Source organism: Vanellus vanellus (assembly GCF_965231255.1).
Source record: "Vanellus vanellus genome assembly, chromosome: 12".
NCBI lineage: Eukaryota > Metazoa > Chordata > Aves > Charadriiformes > Charadriidae > Vanellus > Vanellus vanellus.
Window position 1 is genome coordinate 10,611,717 of NC_138917.1, and position 18,251 is coordinate 10,629,967.

Below are 18,251 nucleotides of genomic sequence, written 5' to 3' on the forward strand. Positions count from 1 at the left end.
ACGGGACAGGCTCTAGCAGGGCGCTCTGCTGAAGGACAGCCCGTGAGCACAACCTGAAACATCAACACTGGTACAGCCAAGCACCGTGCCCTGTGACCAGGGAGGGATGGGAATACACGACGTGCACGCAAACCTCCTCCTCTCTATGCACAAGTTGGAATATTACCCACATTTCAAAGGTAAAACATCCATTTACCTGCAATTGGCTTCGAATCCTACATCTCGATTGCACCAGGCAAGTGATCTCAACGTAGGGTTCCAGGGCAAACAGCTAGAGCTCCCAGAGCTAAAGGCTGGTAGTTATGTTGTCTGAATTTGGGATACAGCTACAGACGGACTCCTGACCGTGGCAGCAGCGTGCAGATATTCTGACAAGAGTCTAACTTCACTGTCCTCTTAAGGTCTCTGTATTAACAGACAGCTGCAGGCCACAAACATCACTCCCATGTTCACACAAAGGTCAATCTCACCTGTTGAGCTCTCTTCGCTAGAGGGGTACGTGGTCTTTCCCAGGAGCAGATTCACCATGGTGGGAGAATTAGCTACTTTTAAAGGTGTCTCGCCCTTCCTGTTGCTTTGATGAGGATTCCCTCCATAATGTAACAACAATTTCACCACCTGAAAACAGAAATTGAGACTTGAAGATGAGACTTCAATTCCAGGCTTTTTGTACAACTTTCATATATAACTAAAAGAGAGATGTCGTCAAGCGAGACAGCAGTCTGTCCTTGGGATGTGCCTTATGGTACTAACAAACATTGATAAGAAAGGAGTCAAAAAAACAGCAACACAAACCAACTTGGGCAGGGAATAAGGGAGAAGAACAAGACACAAATCCATGCTCCCTCCCCCTGACTCCAGAAGGAGAATGAACTATCCCACTGCACAGGGGAACACCAAGTGAAACACTCAACAGCACTTCACCGGAGCAGAGGAATTCTTGCCCGCTACATGGCTATCAGCAGCAAATGATAATAAAATAACCAGAATCTCTGTATGTGCACAGTTAGGTGCTTCAAGCACAAGGAAAACAAAATAGTCATTAAAAACACAGCTATGAAATCCAGTGAAAACCAACCTTGAAGTGCCCGTTATTCGCTGCATCATGCAGCGGGGTGTCGTCATCCAACCCCTTTGTGTTGACTTCGGCGCCCGCAGCAAGCAACTGCTTTGCAACATCATAGTAACCCCGGTTGCATGCCTCGTGCAACGCCGTCCAGCCTGCAAGCAAAGGGACACTCAGAACATGGACATCACCTTCATGGAGGAGTTGGACACAGTGAAAATTAACCTCTGTCCACAGATGCTGCAGATGCCAGCGTGTCAAGGGGTCTGTGGCTCTGATGGCCAAGAAGATGGTCTCATTTGCCCAGTTCCCCGTGGCACAGCAGGAAGAAACCTGCAGCTCTGCCTTGTTACTCCAACCAGGCAGTAGTTAAATCAATCCCGCTTTTCCCTCTGGTCAAGCAATGTGCTACAGACAGATCACCTGCCAGAATGGACAAAGCCCCAGGAAACAGAAAAGCAAAGTTTTGTGTAGGAAATTAAGAGAATTGCTGATGCCACATGGAAGTCAAGTCTCAAATCCTTTCCTCTTCTATCTCCTCCATAAGGGAAACACTGCCGCCCAGATCAGGACTGAGCCCTGAACTGCAGACATCACTCTGAAACATCCCCCACGCAGACCTCACAAATATTTTCTGCGTGCTCTCCAAAGCAAGCAGCCATGCCACAGCAAAACAGCCCCCAGCTCGGGGAGAAACCAAACAGCAGTCTCCACAGTAACAGTGCTTCTAGTTCTCAAACAAAACCTCCAAAGAACACAGAATGAAATATTTTATCATGTTCAAAGAGACTATTTTTAAGCAGACACTGTTTTGAAGTTTCCCAGCAAATGTATGTGGCTCCTTCAGTATTTTGCTGATAGCGTCGTGGGAGCTCATTCTGTTACCTTCACTCAGAGCATTAAAAAGGGGCACCTGTGACCAGAATTAATCACAACTAGATAGTTCAGCCTAGCACTGATATTAATCATACAGGCGGAGGAACATGCCTATCTATTTATAGCCCCAAAATCGTGTGAAGAGAACAGCAAAGAGCAAAGTCAAGCTCTCGGACGTGCTGGAAGAAGGGCTGCCTCACGCTAATTCAGCCCCATCATTGATACGGGCGTGCACCAATGGCACTGTTCATCATCTCACGGCCGCCCTCTCCCCGCAGCACTCAGGGCCATTCCCATCCCAGGCTCAGCTGCAGCCCCACACCCAAGTTCCTTTCCCCATTCCCACCACCAGAAGCAGAGCTTGGTAGCACTGCTGAGGAGGAGGAGGTGGTGCTACTCCTCAGCTGAAGTTCAGGGCAGTCAGTGTTTCCTCTAATTTGGATGCCCGGCTGGTGCAGCTGGGAGCCTGACCTTGCCCTTCACATTTGCAGCGGCACCCTCACATTTGGTATTTAAAAACAACCCCCAGAATGCTATAGGCATCAGCCACTCAGCTCTGGAGCAATGATTTTACAAACCCGTTCTTTTCAATACTTTTGTGCATATCATTTCTTATATTTGAAGTAAAAAAAGAGCTACAAGAGCCCACCTCCCTTTGCAAATTCCCCTCCAGACTTCCAAGACAGCATCCTGTGGAAGGGCACAAGAAAATAGGACTGGATGGTCCCGGTCCCTGTTTCAGAGCGTGGAGCCACGTCAGCCCCAGGGATCGCTATGAATCAAGCCCAGCCCAGTATCACTGCCCCAAGTGACACTGTGTTCAGGGCAGACCGGACAGCTTGGGAATTTAGCTGCCAAACTCCAACAAAGGAACTGATGTTTTTCAGGGATTTATTATTTTGACAAATCTGTAGTAGCTGTTTGGTTTTTTTTAAAAGGACAGCAAGACTTTTTCCTTCCTAAAGGGCAAAATCATTATTTTTTGTTAATCTCCTCTTTACAAGTAGCAAACACGTGTTATAAAGAAACTGCTTTCTCTGGTAGGAGCCATTCTCGGAGGTGGAACATGCAACCAGATGGGAAAAGGTTCCGCTGTGTGGGCTGCCCTGCCAGTACTGCCAGCGGGCTGGTTACCTGCAAAGTCTTTCACATTGACATCTGCACCCTCAATAATGAGCTCCTTGATGCGCCGGGCATCTCCTCGGATGGCAGCTCGATGCAGCCGAGTCTCTCCTCGCTCGTTTCTCTTATTTACTTTATCTTTGGTTTTGGAGGCAGAGTTAGGAGTTCCCTTCTGACAAACTGTAGACTGAGAGGGATGCTTTGGTGTTGTGTCAACTGCACGGAGAAGAGAAACAGAGTTAAGAACCGCAATTCAAAGGAAGCCCTAAACCCTTAGAGGGAGCTCTTGCAACACATTTCACCTCACCTCTCCCCAAAACGCTCAGCACAAGGCAGTGAGAGGCAACTGAACCTCTGAAGTCGATGTGAAGACAGAGGAAAGCCTGTGTGTGTATAATGCAGATATTAATTGCAGGCTGCCAAAGCCCACTGGAGAGAACTGCAGTCCTTGCAAAGACTGTAGGCGATCCCATGATTTAGGAGCAGACAATGAAGCTCCTTACCCTAAAAGCTCATTTCCTAAGGGAAGTGGCCTTTTACCAAGTACATGTGAGGTCTGACAGCCTTGGGAGGAGACTGCACATTTCCTGGGAGAACGTCTGAAGGCTACACAGCTTTTTGCCTCCCCCCCCCCAAGTAACAGCAACATAAGCAGCTAGATTGGTGTTAAGAACAACAAAATATGTGGCTAAAAGCTGCAATGTTTGTGTGTAGGATGCAGATGAGCGCATACAGATAGCACAGTGCCTCTGAAAACCCCGGGGAGGGTCATGTATGCAACAGATAAAAATTACTAAAATACAAAATCCGCGGTAAACACATTCCAGCTGCTCAGCATCTCAAGTTACAGTTGCACTGGTTACATGTCTTATCCCTCTTCACAAGAAGAAACATTAAAAAACCCATGGAGGATGGTATTTTAACTTTATTCACAATGCTCCTTTACTGAGTTAGCCTGAGACGCCAAAGGAAAACACGAAGCTCTTACATGGAAGACTCCCGTCAAACCAAAGCTCTAGTTAAGCAGCCAGGGCAGCCTCAGTGGCAGCCTGGATTCGGCCCGTGGGACATCTCCTGCTGCTGTCTTATACTGGAAGAAGGAAGGGCAGCCACAGCCACGTGTGGACCCCAGTGACAGCCCATGCCTGGAGTCACTGCAGAGTCCTGTGGGAGTGGGTGTCCTACTGCCCGGCTCCAGCATCCCACCTATGGCGCTGAGAGCAGGGAGACCCCATGAAGCAGCATATCAGCCCTCCTGCACCATGGTGGGGGTGGCAGCTCACCTCTGCTGCCAGTGAGGAGCTACCTGAACCACCTGGTGACCCTGTGGCCAGGGACCGAGAAGCCCAGGCATTCACGAGCCTCTCGCTGCAAGTTCACACCTGTCCGCCCGCACCGCTGAGCAAAAATCACCCTCCGGATCTCACCTGGGCTGTTTGCAGACTCTTCTGCTGTCATCTGCATAAGGAGAGCGACTTGCTGGCGCTCGGAGAGCGGGTAGCCTGCCCGGATCCCCGAAAGGCCCATTCCGAAGAGCAAGCCAGGCTTTCTGGTGGCGGGCTCCTTTTTAATCCTCTTCCGCTCTGGACCCTGCTTTTCTGTGGTGCAAGGAGACAGAAAAACACAAGCTGTGAATGTTGGTGTAACTAAAAACCATGTTAGTTTCTGAGCAAAGTGCTAACACCTCTCCAATTCTGTTTCCATATCTCACAAAAAAGCCAGTGGCGAGGGATGCATCCCTGCAGTGGGAGCACTGGTACCCAGGGCAGCCGCCTGGGCTCACACCACTGTGGCTGCAGCTGGGACACACACTGCTCCTGCTGCCCACAGGCCGACAGCCTCTCCTGGCACAGACTTCTACCAGTTCCCCCCCCACCATCAAACAGCAGCACAAGAGGGACGGAGCAGGTCCGCTGCCAGTACTGTACCTTCCATCTTGCTTCTAGGAGCCTCCATTTCATGCCATGGTGCTTCGAGGAGCGTACGCAGCCTTACACCACCACAGCATGGACTGAACTGGAGGCATCTAAAAGCATCAACAAAGAGTGCTAACAAGATACAGGCTGACAGCTCGGAAATGTTGACATCTCATCCCCTCACCATCATCAAACCAAAGACTCTGCAGCAAAACCATCAGCACCGACCAAGCCCCCGCCGGGACGGTGCTCGGGGCCGGGCACACGGCCTGGGGGAGCACCAGGGTGTCCCTCTCCTCCCAAAGAGACTGCTTCCAGCCCAGCACTGAGCACCCACCTGTGGTCAGGCCGATGACTGCTTAGCCACATCCATTCCTGCATCCCTTTAAAAAAACCCACGCAAACAAACAAGAGGAGAGGAAGAAACCCCTGTGCCCGGCTTGTCATCCCCCAAATGCCCATCCTGACACTCAGTCTCCTAAATCATCCAGCTACAAAGGCAGGTCCTGCTCAGGGACTGAGCGCAACCGCCTCTAAAGTCGGTACCTGCTGCTGGCATGCCATGTGCACAGGGACGAGACAAAACCCCAGCCTCTCCCTGCACCTCCAGCCTTGCTCCCGGCAACCCACAGAGCAGCCCTGCTGCAAGCTGGTGAGAACTGGACCCCGCTGAGCACTGTGCCACTTGCTGCCTCCCTCCCCGCTGCCCAGCTCAGCCCAGCTCGCACACCTAACCTTTGCGAGAAGGCTGATTTTACAGCTTTTCTCAAGCATTTTCCCAGTTTCCTTTATGCAAGTATCGATCCTTTTCCCACACGAGGAGAGCAAGCAGCCCTTTCTCCGTGCTTTGGGTTTGCTTGCTTGTCGGTGCTGCCTGGGGGGAGCACAAGCCCTGCTGCATGCTCTCCAGCAGGTCTGCAGAGCTGCAGCCACGCCAGAGTCCCACTGCAGGGATGCGTTCCGTGAACAAAGTTTCAAGGTGCCAGTTCAGAAAACAAAAATTAAGTTTCCTTTCACAGAGCCAGCCAAGCGAGAGAGAGAATATGTATCTGCAGCGCCGCACGGCAGTTCCTTGCCAGCAACCAAGCTGCATCCCTCCTACCCGGCAACTGTCCTAAACCCACAAAGAAGCATAAGGAAGATACGGTGCGCACAAGTGGAAAATCCAACTTTGCTCACATTTATTTCTAAGCACAGATACAGTTTGTTTATAACCAGGCTAACTGCAGGGCTCTGACTGTGTGCAGAGGGCTGGTAATGACATTCTTCGCAGCCACACCTATAAAAGTTATCAAGCGCAGGTGAGTTTGATAATATCCCGCCCTCCCATCGAGTGCTGAAACGCCAGTGCGAATCAAGGCTGGTTCAACGCTCGAGAAACCTGAGCGGCAAAACACCTTGCTGCATCCCTGATGGAATGAAAACGCTGCGTACGGGCGAGCGGTTCAAAACCTCCCGCATAAACAGAAGCTCTATTCTCAAACCGATCCCACTTGCTTTTCAAGAGAGCAAATCCCGCCTGTGACTTTGAAGCACAAAGTAAAAATCTTTTAAATGAAAAGGAGTTTTGACTCGCACAGCCACCAGCCCCTGGGTCCTGCTGCGCTCAGCCCCAGCAGGGACCGGTACTCGCCAAGATGCTGCCAGAAGACACAGAGGAATCGAGGGGGTTATTTATCACAGCACGGCTCCAAGTACCTGCTGCCCACAAAGAGGAGTGCTGCAACATGGAGTACTTTCATGTGGGTTAACTACACTGCTGATACAGTACGCCAAGTCTTCCAGCGAGGCAGCATAGGCAAGGGCTCTCTTTACTCAAATGTTTTACTCTAGACATGCTTATTATTTTGCTGAAGATATTTTGAGAATCCCAGAAAGTGTCAGAGGGATGATACAAGGAGGTTTGCAAACAACTCAATGTCTGATAACGCTCTCCAAGAAGCAGGGCTTCAACTCCCAGCAGCCAGGGAGGGGAAACCCCACCACGTCGCCACCCAGTTTCTGCCCAGACCCCAGTTCCAGCACCCTGAAACTGTCAAAAGCATGTGGGGAGATGCAGAGGTCCAAGAGGATTTGCAACGGATCACATAGATGCGAGCTTAATGGACTAACGGACTAGCTGCATCCATTCTCTTCCCCCTCACACCCCTGTGCCAGGACAGGGTCCTGCAGCCCGGGGAAAGACAAATCCTGCAACCGGCCAGCTCTAACCCAGCTCTGCTCATCCAGTCGTATTTGCCATTTTGTCAAATTCAATGTGAGTCACTGGCATGTGGCCACCAGCATGACAGAGCCTGCTTTGCCTCTGCACAAAGTCCAGCAGGTCAGGTGAAACCACCAATGAATGGGTTTAAACTCAGTCACCGGACTTTGTGCTGAAGCACAGGTTTCCTCGTTCATTCACCAAACTGCCGGCAGAGTAAAAGTCTCCGGCAGACGAGGGCAGCAGCGTGTGGGGGCGCATCCACTGCTCCAGCTTGATTCATGCCGCTTGCATCTCCTGCACTCCCTTGGCTGATGAGCAGGCAGCTCCGAAAACCTTTCCCTGCACCACGCACAAAGGTGCCGTCCTCTGCTGCTCTCCTGCTGCAAAGGTCTCATCCAGAGCAGATGATTTCCATCAACCCCCTGCACCTGGGATCCTGTACATCTAAGAAATAACAACTCTGTACCAGGGAACCTCTCCAACCAGACAGTATGGGTCACCTCTCTTCAAACACAAGCCCTGGAAACACGTCTGTGCATTGAAGGAGAATCTCGGTCTAATTCTCCAAAGCCCCATTTCAGTCACCCTGGCAGCTGTAACAGAGCTAGGAGATGAAATCAGATCACAGGAAAGTGGATAGTTTTTTAATGGCTTAAAATAAAATTAAACTCAATGTGCTTACGGTAAGAAAACAATTTAGCCCGGGCAGTTTCAGGAGCCACGCTGCTGCGCAGCGCGTCCCACCAGGCACGCTCGCCCCGAGCACAGGGACACCTGATCCGCATACACAGCACTTCCCCGCTCCTCGTTAGGCTCCGAAGCCGTGGCTCAAAGCAGGCTTGTTAAATCTTGTTCAGCCAGGCCGTGGGTAAAGGCCTGGCTTCTCCACATGCCTCGGAGAATGCCACATCCCGCCGTACCGCAAAGAGGGACATGAAGATGCTCGAGGGGATCACGCTGGCTAACAGCCGGGCCGGTGCCACTGGGCAGTGTCTCTGAAGTACAAACGTTGTGCATGGTAGAGGGCTGTTCCGCCCGTACATGCAGAGCCACAATTAGAATGGGAACATTTTCATTAATATTACTCGGCTGCTGCAGGTTGTCAGCATGAGCCTGTGATTTGCAAAAATTGATTACCAAGTTCAACCGAAACCCACTAAACTCCTATTAATTCTGCAGTTGCAGAAATTTCCTCCTCCACAGAACATTTAACATTAAAAAGCATGTGATCAACAAGATAAAAATAAATTGGAAAGCGACTGCTGCGTTCTTGCTCACTGTGGTGAGGCAGCGAGGGCTGGTGGAGGCAGCCGAGGACTCGGGCTCGCGTGTGCTTCTCTGTGGGAAGGCAGCATCGCCCGGCGCTGCGCAGGTCCCTGGCGCTGGAGGATCATGTCTAGTCCTGCTCACATGCTGCGTGGCCACAGCGTTTCGCTTCTCGGTGCCTCCTTCTGCCCAGAAGTAAAGGGATTTCCCCCTCCAGTGCCGGGGCCTCGCTCCCCCGTTCCCCTGAGTCCTCCCTGGTGGAAGGCAGCAGAGAAACGCAGTACTATCCCTTCTGCAGTTAGATGCTTGTCTGCCGGCTGCCGCAGCGCAGAGGTTAATCCGACTTCTTTAAGCGTTTGGGGGGAAGTAGGTCGCTGGCTGTGTTTCCTGCACCGGTTGCATAAGGAGCGAGGCAGGACTGGGCTCTACCCTGCATCCGATGGCTCCCAGTGCCGGCACCCGGGTGCAGGCAGCGTGGCAGCCCCAGGCTCCCTGCCTGGCACGACACCCAGGCAGAAGGGGGTCTGAAACGTGAACAGGAAGGACGGGGAAGGAGCTGCTCCCAGCGGATGCGTGCCGTGCCGCTGGCAGCTCCGCTTCCCATCCTCAGCCTCAGCAGAGGCGTCCGGCAGGGTCCTGCTCAGCCTGGCGTGAGCGGAGCGACAGGAAGGCTCAGGGCTGGATTCCCCGGCCCTGGCCCAGGCTAACAGAGCCACAAACGCGTTTCATTTCAATCTGGAACACTTTAATCAGAATCTGATTTTCAGCCGATTTAAAAGGGGCACCTGCTACAAAGATCTCTGCTCAACGGCTTCAAGTGCCGCTGGCTCCTGCAGGCTGCTCCTTCTCCTCTAATTAAATGCTTTTCTGTAACACCTTGCAGCAACACGGAGCAAATTATGAGAAATGCTCACAGTGGGTAAATACCTCAGCAAACAGGTATAAAGGTTATTTTTAAACTAAAACTCCTTTAGCAAGGCTGTACGCACGCCTGTCCCTCCACAGAAGCACAAAAACCAGAGGAGCCCCCCCGCCATGGTTATCTCACTGCTGATCACCAGAGATGGTGGCTGGACTGTGCACACCGATCCCGGTGGGAGGGAAGACCACAGCCACCCAGCGATGCGCTTGTGCGCCCGCCTGGGGATGAGCCACACCTCCATTCAGCTATTTTTAAAGCAGCTCGCTTGCCGCTTGCTTCAGCCTCCTGCAAACCTACAGAGCAAAGCTTCAGCCTGGCGCTGCCGTGGTTTAATTTGGGGATCCTGCTCGGCTTTTCCCTCACGCTGACGCCAGCAGGAACCGCGTGCACAAACTTAAAGGGGAAAGTAGGATGTGAGCAGAGCTGCGGCGGCCGAACACAGCCGGGGAACTGCTTATCCTTCCTTTCATCACATTGAACCTAGAGGCTCACGAAAGGCAGAACAGGAGCAGGTTCCCAGGACAAAGGGGTTTGAGCATTAGCCCATAGGTGGTTCTCGTGCCCAAACTACACTCCAGGTCACGGGATGCTTGCGCTGCTGCTGCAACAGGGACCACAAACCCGGGGCTGCTGGAAGCCTGTTGGCAGCTCCGCGGAGGTCCCAGGGCAGGCGCTGCTTCACACGGAGGCATTCGGTGCTAGCTGTCAGGCCAGCTCTGCGTGCAGGCCAGCACCATGCGGGCTGAGCCCCGGTCCCTAGCTGAAACAGGTGAAAAAAGAGAGGCAGAGAAGGAAAGACAAAAGGGCGGTGATGGAAAATCTTTCAGAGATTTCTCGAACACGCACTGTGAGATGCTGGCAGGTTGTGGGGATGGGAGCTCCAACCCAGAACTGCGGCTGAGCAGCACAGCTCCTCGCTCCCCATGAACGCGTCGTACCCTGTAATGCAAAAAGCATCTGTTTAAACTGCTCCGACATGACAACACACGCATATAAGGTGGTACCCTGAGGAAAAATACCATTTCCAAATAAGCAGCTCACGCTGAACATCTCAGCGCTGCACGGAGAAACTGACTGTTGGCTCACTGACAAGTCGGGATTTTCAACAGTTTATTTACCGAGCAAGCACACAAACAAAAGATCAATAAGAATAAATTAGAACGGCACAGACAGCAATAGAGACTGCACTGCACCCCCGAGAGACCGCACAAGCCTCTGCCTTCCCCATCCACAGCCTAGCATGCGTAAGAGTGACTCATTTTTACTGCAGGAGTTGTAGGGCATAAAACGTTTTGGAGCATGTCAGCTCAAACCAGGGGAAAAGCAGGTTTAACCTGAGCACGGGCAGCCCCGGGCCACAGTGTGTGGATGCTTACACATGCTCGCAGGGCATCTGCAGACGTGGACCAACATGTGCTGAAGAAGAGCGATCATGAGTCAAAAGGTTTACAGCACCACGATACAACCATGTCCCAAAGCTCCGTGGGCACCCCAGAATTTAAGGATAAGCACAGAGGATGGTGCTGAGGAGAAGGATTCAAGGCGGCGGTGCTGCAGCGGTGCAGGGAGGACTGCAGCAGCAGGTTAAGTGCAGCAGCGACGTAAAATAGGAAGCAGCACAACGGCATGGGCAGATAAACAAGAGAGGGCAGCAGGGAAGCAGGACAGAAGCCAGGCGACTGCAAGGCTGCGAAGAGCGCAGTGAGAAGGGCAGACAGGGCTGGCATGACTGCATGGAGACCACCATAAAGCAGAGGAACACGGCATTCGGGCTGGAGAGCTGCACCTGAAGGCCAATGCAGGGAGGAGGAATGCTTTGCACCAGGAGTTCATGGATGCGCTGCAGAGCCTGCAGTACAAATGGACTGAGGGGCAGAGATGGGAGATGATGTCTGGCTAATCAGCCAAATGAAAGCAGATGCCAAAAAGGAAACAGAGGAGGAAACCGAGGAAAAGCTGTAGTAGGGTTTGCTTCGGCAGAACGGCAAGGAAGGCGCCCTGAGCCGCTCCCGTAGAGCAGCGCGCTGTTTCCTGATCTGAAGGATGGAGAGAGTCCAGAGCCAGCGACTCATCCTGCACAGATAAGCTGAAAGGATGGCGGAGACGTCGGCTTCGACAGCCAGGAGCGGAGGAGAGGTGCTGGCGGGAGGGAAGAAGCCCGTTTATAACCACGTCAGGTCACTGCATGTGGAGCTGAGCCCACACTCCTCACCACTCACCCCAGCTTCCCGGAGACAAGGGATCCACAGGCCCTGACCCAGTGGTTGCAGTATTTTTAAAAGCATAATTCAGCTAGAAAGGTTTAATGCTGCGCAATAGCCTGCGATCCAAATACTGGCGTTTTCCCTAGACTTACAGGACAGACAACACAGTTGTGCAGAAATGTGTAAATGCATCTTCTCACCGGAGTGGCCACTGGCTAACAAACTGCTGTGAAGGAACCGAGATGCTTCTACCAGAAACAACAATCTCCATGTTAAATGCGAATAATTCCAAGAAAGACTGATTTTCAGGTCCAGACGTTTCATTTCCCACAAAACAGAAAGAACCGGAGGAGGGAGGACGTGGGAGGAAGGCTCCGCACAGCCGCCCGGCCAGCTCTCCCCTCCTGGGAGCTGGGGGCAGGACACTCTGCAGACAGCGCTGATAAAAGCTCTTGTATTAAGGAAAAAGCCATCATTGATAGATTTTTGGTTCACAGAGACACAGCACACTGCAACCTCTCACTCTGCATGTTAAGGAGGTGATGCGGGGGGAGGAGGGAGATTTATGGCAGCTCCTGTCATAAAACGACCTGCTTTTCCGCACAGCACTTCCCAGATGGCTGATGCACACGGGGAGTTTCTAAGGGTGATCTGAAGGCTGGTGTTTGCCAGTCTATCCACACTGTACCGGCATTATGGAGCCCAGCTAGAAACGGAGAAGCTCTGACATTCACTCTCTCCCTGGTTGCTAGGTGAGAACAGTTTCTTGACTATTTTAGTAAAAGGACTGAAATTATACAACCAAAGAAAGACCCAATGCAGCACAGCCCATTAGAGTCCCCCAGCTGCACACATCAGACCAAAGCCAGCGACAGAAAACACGCACAAATAACAGTTTCGTACGCAGATGTATTTTTTAATAAGCCAGCAATTTGCTTCTCACGGATTCCCTCGCCAGCCTCGCAACTTGTGACTAACGAGCCCGTTCCCATGCAATGTCGCTCAAAACACTCGCAGGCATTAGGCAACCCAAGAGCCAGCTCCAGGAGAGGACGATGGTTTAGGTCATCTGATTCATCAAGCGTTTTCTAACCTAGTGATTAGTGTCACATAACATACTTGGGGGATTAGCACGAAGGAGGCTGCAAAGCAGCAGAAGTTTTAAGCTCTTGCTGACCGTACTCACGCTAACCCTGGTCCACCAGCAGCACCTCCCCGGCTGGCTACGAGCCCCCGGGCACAGCCCTGGGCACCCCGAGAGCCCTCCGAAGCCAGGGAAAGGTGGGTGTGCACAGATCAGCTCGGAGGGCTGGCGGGGGTTTTGTCTCTCCCCTCCTCCCCAAAACCCCAAACTCTCCTGCACCGAGGTGGAGCCTTGGGGCGAGCGCTCCGGTGCTCTGCAGAGGGGCAGGGGCACCCACAGCACCTTCAGCGGCAGCTGCTCCGGGGGTACGGCTGCTCGCTAAATAAATACATCATGGGGTCTAAATACATTGTGGGGACTGCAACACAAAACCTCAGAAACCTGCTGCCTGGTCGGGAAGGGACCTCAGGCTGGGGGCAAGGAAGCTGCCTGACATCCCAAGTCAGAGGGGAACTGGATGGATGGACACTGCCCCAGCCCCGCGGCAGTGCCAGCCCATGGCTGGGAGGTCACCAGCACCCCCTCCAAACGCTGGCAGTATGACGGGCAGTCAGGAAGGCTGGCAAGAGAGGGCTGGGGACACAGGAGGGCTGGGGACGGAGTAGTTCCACCAGCTTCTTATTCCCAGCTTACACCTACTTTATTATTCAAGAACTTAAAAGAGTGGTATTGCTTTTATTTCTTTTTTCAAAGCAAGAGACAGAAACAGCTTAAGGACTTTCATATTTCAGCTGTGGGGCCTGCCGGGCTCTCAGGCCATGTTTTCCAGTTTTCCTGCCCATCCAGAGTCTAGCCACTTCTCCCCACCCCCCCGCCTGAGTTGAGATGACCATCAAATGCCACGAGGCCACAACAGGGGCACGATGATGCTGTTGTCATTTCTGTTGTCACGGGAAGCTGCCCCTCTCCATCTCCAGAACAGGAGCCTCCTCCTGCTCTGTGCCTTGTACCGCAGTGGGTCACCCCCCTGTGCCGGCATCGGCATCGCCACTCCTGCCTGCCCCACCATGGCAGCACAGCCTGCCGTGACATTTGGTTCAACTCAAAAACCAACTGTAGCAACAACAACAAACAAAAATATCAATCGATGCCGAGAAATCCCATGACCCGAAGCCACAATGCTGCTAAACCACACACTGCTCAGCCCTCCCTCCCTGGCCGGGGACTGGAAGCGGCAACGCTCGGGTCAAAGGCAGTGCTGCCGGGGCTTCTGCTCAGCCATGAGCCGCGACCGGGCTGATGGAGAAGGAGGCAGCTCACCATCATTGCCAGACCTGAGGGTTCCAGCTTTCAGGTTACCACCCACTGGGTTTAAATGGCACCCAACCCACTGAATATCCCCTTCTGCAGCACTTTCAGATGCACACAAACCCCTCCTGCCTCCCCCTGCTCCCCTTGTACCCTCCCTCAGGGAGGCTGTAGGGAGAGTTCAGGTTTGCAAAGTGCTCGGCTCAAGAGCTGCCAGACACATGAAACTCTCCTCGACAAAACACTTCAAAATTCGGACTTCTCAGTGTCTGGGAAACTTTACATAAGTGAGGTGTGTGGCTGTGGACTAAAGCTGCTGAGGCGAGGGCTGGGCACCCTGGCTGCAGCTCCCGTCGACCAAGAGCAGCAGACGCTGCACTAGCTCTACGTGGCCACGGCAGTGAGCAGGACCACAGGATGGCTCCAGTGCCTCTGCTTTTAAGAGTGCATTTATTTAAGCCTGGGTGTTATTTAGCAATGGCAGGGTTTGGATGTGATCTGGCCGAAACTGAGCTTCTCTACTACATGTGCTGATTTTACCACTAAACACACACAAACCCAGTCCTCGAGATTTCACACAAGAGAGGAGGAGCAGCAGTGGAAGTCAAGGGGCTGGAGGCACGAAAAACCAGCAGCAACCCTGCAAAGGCAAAATAAACTCCACCATATTCCTCACTTTTCCCAGGTGAATCCTCAGAGGAGACAGACCTCCTGCATCCAGCAAGGTAATAGGGTCCCCAGTACTGCTGTGGACCCGCAGTCTTGACGCAGCCTTGCTCAGGCCTTTCCAGCTCCCAGGGAGGGCTCTTGGAGGCCAAAATTAACTCACAGTGCTTGGAGATTTGTATTAAGTCCTGACTCTCCCCGATGATGACTAAAGGCCTGGAAACCACGGCTCCGCCTCGAGCCAAGGGATTCAAGCGACAGCCTGACATCCAGCTAAAGAAACGGTCCGCAGCGTTAGTGTATATAATGAATTTTGCACTCCGGACTGTGCATTTCACAGCTGACCTTCGAGCAGCATTACCTGATCGCATACGCAGGACACAGAGCAGTAAAAAACCCGGCCGTGCGAAGCGTCCGCGCCGCGGGCTGTGCGGGAGGCGGGGAGCGCCCGGCCCCGTGCCGGCAGTCTGGTGCCGTTGAGTCAGCCCATGACTCAGCCGCTGCGCCCCGCTCTGCGCCAGCCGCCCCTGCCCACCTCTCCCGCCGCCTCCCCGCAGGTGGCTTCCCAGCAGGACTGTCCCCTTCTCTCCCTGCTGTCTCCGCAGGACGCTCTTCCGCGTGCTTCTTAATATTACAATTTTCTAATATTTCTTGTTTTCTTAAATGCCTAACCCCCTTTCAGGGCAGCACACCAACGATGAGCTGCGTGAAGCCTCACAAGCTGCTGAAATTGCTGGGAAAAAAAGCTGGCTTTACTCGTTCGGCGGCTGCCAGGCAGCACGTAGGCTCTCGGCAACGTCTGTGGACGTGGGGAGATGCTGCACGAGTGAAAGGAGCAGGAAGGAGAAGTCTCAGGCAGAGAGATGCTGCTCCCACAGTGCTGGATCTGTAACATGCACAGTCTGGAGGCTCACAGCTTTATGCAATTTTTTTTTCCTAAAGACAGTTTATTTAGTTAACTCTGAGGAGCCCGAGAGCCAGAATTGTTGCTCTAGAAACCACTTTGAAAGAGATAATTTAAAAAGATTTAGCACCAAACCTACTGTACCCAAACCACACACTTTAAACAGTGCTGGCCAGCAGCACCTCCCGCAGCCCACGCCAAGCCTGTCTCCGTACGGGAGCAAACCCCCAGTGGCACTGGGAGCGCTTGCTCAGGATCAGGGCGCAGCGAAGGCACACTGTGCTGGAGGCAGGCTGCTGCAAATAAAAACAGACCAAGAAGGAAATTGCTTACTTGCTCACTTTCTGAACACATCAGCACTCTGCCAGCAGCGCACGCTCCTAAACCAACTCCAGGAGTGGGCTGCAGCGGCAGGGTTAAAAGCAAGGGCAGGTGAGCTGCCCCATGCCAGCATGAGCGAAGGACCGGGGCAGACCTCTGTCCCCAAACACACACCTCCCCCGGGAACACGTGGGTGAAACTGGAAAAGCTGTCCCGGTGACGGGAGGCACTGGTGCTCAGGGTAAGTGTTATGAGCATGGGAGAGACATAGGTTACTGTTCACAACCTGCCGGTGAGGAGACGGTGCCATTCACGCACAGAGGAGGCAAACAGAGGCAGTAACGCACATGGGCTCTCACCACCTGTCCCGGCACGGGCCGGCACACCAACAGCCCACAGCCTCCGCTTGCACCACGTCTTGCAAACGTGGGAAGGCTCCGACAGGCAACCGCGCTACAGCACCCGGCTGCTGCCGAACACCTGGCCAGGGTGGGCTTCGCCGCCCTTCGACGGTGAGGCAAACCCATCACAGATGCTTTCTTGTACCACATACAGTGTACGTATGTCAAAGCTGAGCCAGAGCTATTCAGGGGAAAAAACCGCAACAGATACACTGTGCTATAAGGAAGATGAGCCACTGCAACAAATCAGGATGAGGATTCATATTATTGTTTAAACATTTAAAGAGGGGACAAAATATCCCAGTACAGGCAAAAAGAGAGCTCTCCTAGCTCCCACATCCTTACAGCTGAATTCCACGCGGCTGTGGAACACCCTAGCAAAACTACCCTCAAACAAACATGACAGCCTGTGTACAGCAGCCCAGGAAGCACGACCGCGTTACATAAATCGTCTAAGGTCAACTCTGCAACTGGCACGGCGAACACCGATGTTGCAATCCCGCTTCTCACAAGAGCTGAAATCAAAGTTTAGGAACAAAACAAGACAAAAGCAGCCTCCCCCTCCCCTGGGGATGCAGGCAAGCGGTGTTTCTGCCCAGGCAGTGGGGAGGTACCGGGGCCTGTGGGGTGGGTGTGCTGCAGCCCCGGTGTTCCGTGACAAAAGCCCGTCCTCCGGCAGCCTGAGAGACATGCACTGCCAGAGGTGTGTCGTCAGACGAGTGCCATGCTGATTACATGTGCACAGGCTCGGGGGCACCCCTCCATCCCCATATGACATGGGCAACTTTTGTGCACCTACAAACATGCCTCTACCCGCTAAACAAAAGCCGGCCTCGAGCCAGGCCAAGGAACAGAAGGGCCTGAAACGCCCCATGGTTGCAATAGGGTGGTGCAAGAGGGGAGCAAGGTGCAGTAAGTCTTTTCCCATCTCAAGCATCTGATTCCTGGAGTAAAAGATCTCAGAGAAGAGAAACGGGCTCCTGCTAAGTTCCAGTCTGCCTCTGCACATTTACCTGCAGCTCCCTAATGCTACCTCCTCCCCAGCGGCTGAGTCGCTTCCTCTCTTCACTCTCCACCAAATATGTTGTTAGAGATTCTCCTACACCTTTCCAGCATTTGTCGAGCCCTGCTTTTTTTTAATTCATCTTTGAGCCCACTGACCACCTCTGGGTCTCCATGCAGGCAGGGAGCTGGGCAGCTGCTGCCCCTTGGCTCAGCCCTGCCGCTTGCACACCCCTTCCCTGGGGAGGACAAGCTCGGAAGAGGAAGGGGAAGATGTGTCTGAAGATGGAGAGTCACACACCTGCTGAAAGCAGAGGGGTAAGGTGGGAGCCGATGGGCAGGGGTGTCTCACGGGCTGCGCTGCTGCTCCTCTGCAGCCTGCAGCAGCCGCAGCCTCTCCCCCAGCAGCGCTCTGCTCTCCCCACCCGGCTGCTCTCTCTTTTTAATTTGGTTTCCCTCTCGATACCGCCAGCAGAAATATTTCTAACATCTCTACAGCCAGAGCCCTGTGAGAGGCAGATAACTGCTGCTGGGGGACACAGAAAGCGAGCTGGTGGAGCCCTACCATGACATTCTAGCTGTCACGAGGGTCAGACAGCCCTGAAGCAAGTTTGGGTTTAAATTCTCAACCAAGTATTGAATGTGGCAGAAACACCCTTGACAAAAAGCAGCAGCTATGGTTCTGGCTAATCAGCTCTGCCTTGCCCTGGCCACTCTCCCTCCAAAGGTGACAACCCTAAATTTATTCAAGTGAGACACTACAGCACCATGAACCATGCCAAAGCGCTCCCCACGCTGCCTGTTTGGGGGTGCATGAGGATCCCCTGTGTTGGGCTGTAACCCCATCTGCTCTCCGATGGCCGGGGGCCACCCCTTCTCCCACAACAGCAAACCCCAATTTATTCATTCGGTAACGCACTTGCCCATCTGCACACCATGAACGCAAACCCCACACTTCATCCCTGTAAAGGACCATCAGTACCAGCT

The 18,251-nt window shown here is 53.1% G+C and overlaps 1 protein-coding gene across 1 annotated transcript in view; it reads right to left on the minus strand.

Moving 5' to 3' along the window:
• Window positions 1-18,251, minus strand: part of ANKRD11 (ankyrin repeat domain containing 11) — a 40,986-nt gene that overhangs the window by 12,087 nt on the left and 10,648 nt on the right. Inside the window, exons 3-6 of the mRNA XM_082489307.1 lie at window positions 4,492-4,662; window positions 3,077-3,280; window positions 1,079-1,221; window positions 471-618 (exon numbers count right to left, since the gene is read on the minus strand). Of these exons, the coding sequence (XP_082345433.1) occupies window positions 471-618; window positions 1,079-1,221; window positions 3,077-3,280; window positions 4,492-4,662 (666 nt within the window). The remainder of the gene's footprint in view (window positions 1-470; window positions 619-1,078; window positions 1,222-3,076; window positions 3,281-4,491; window positions 4,663-18,251) is intronic.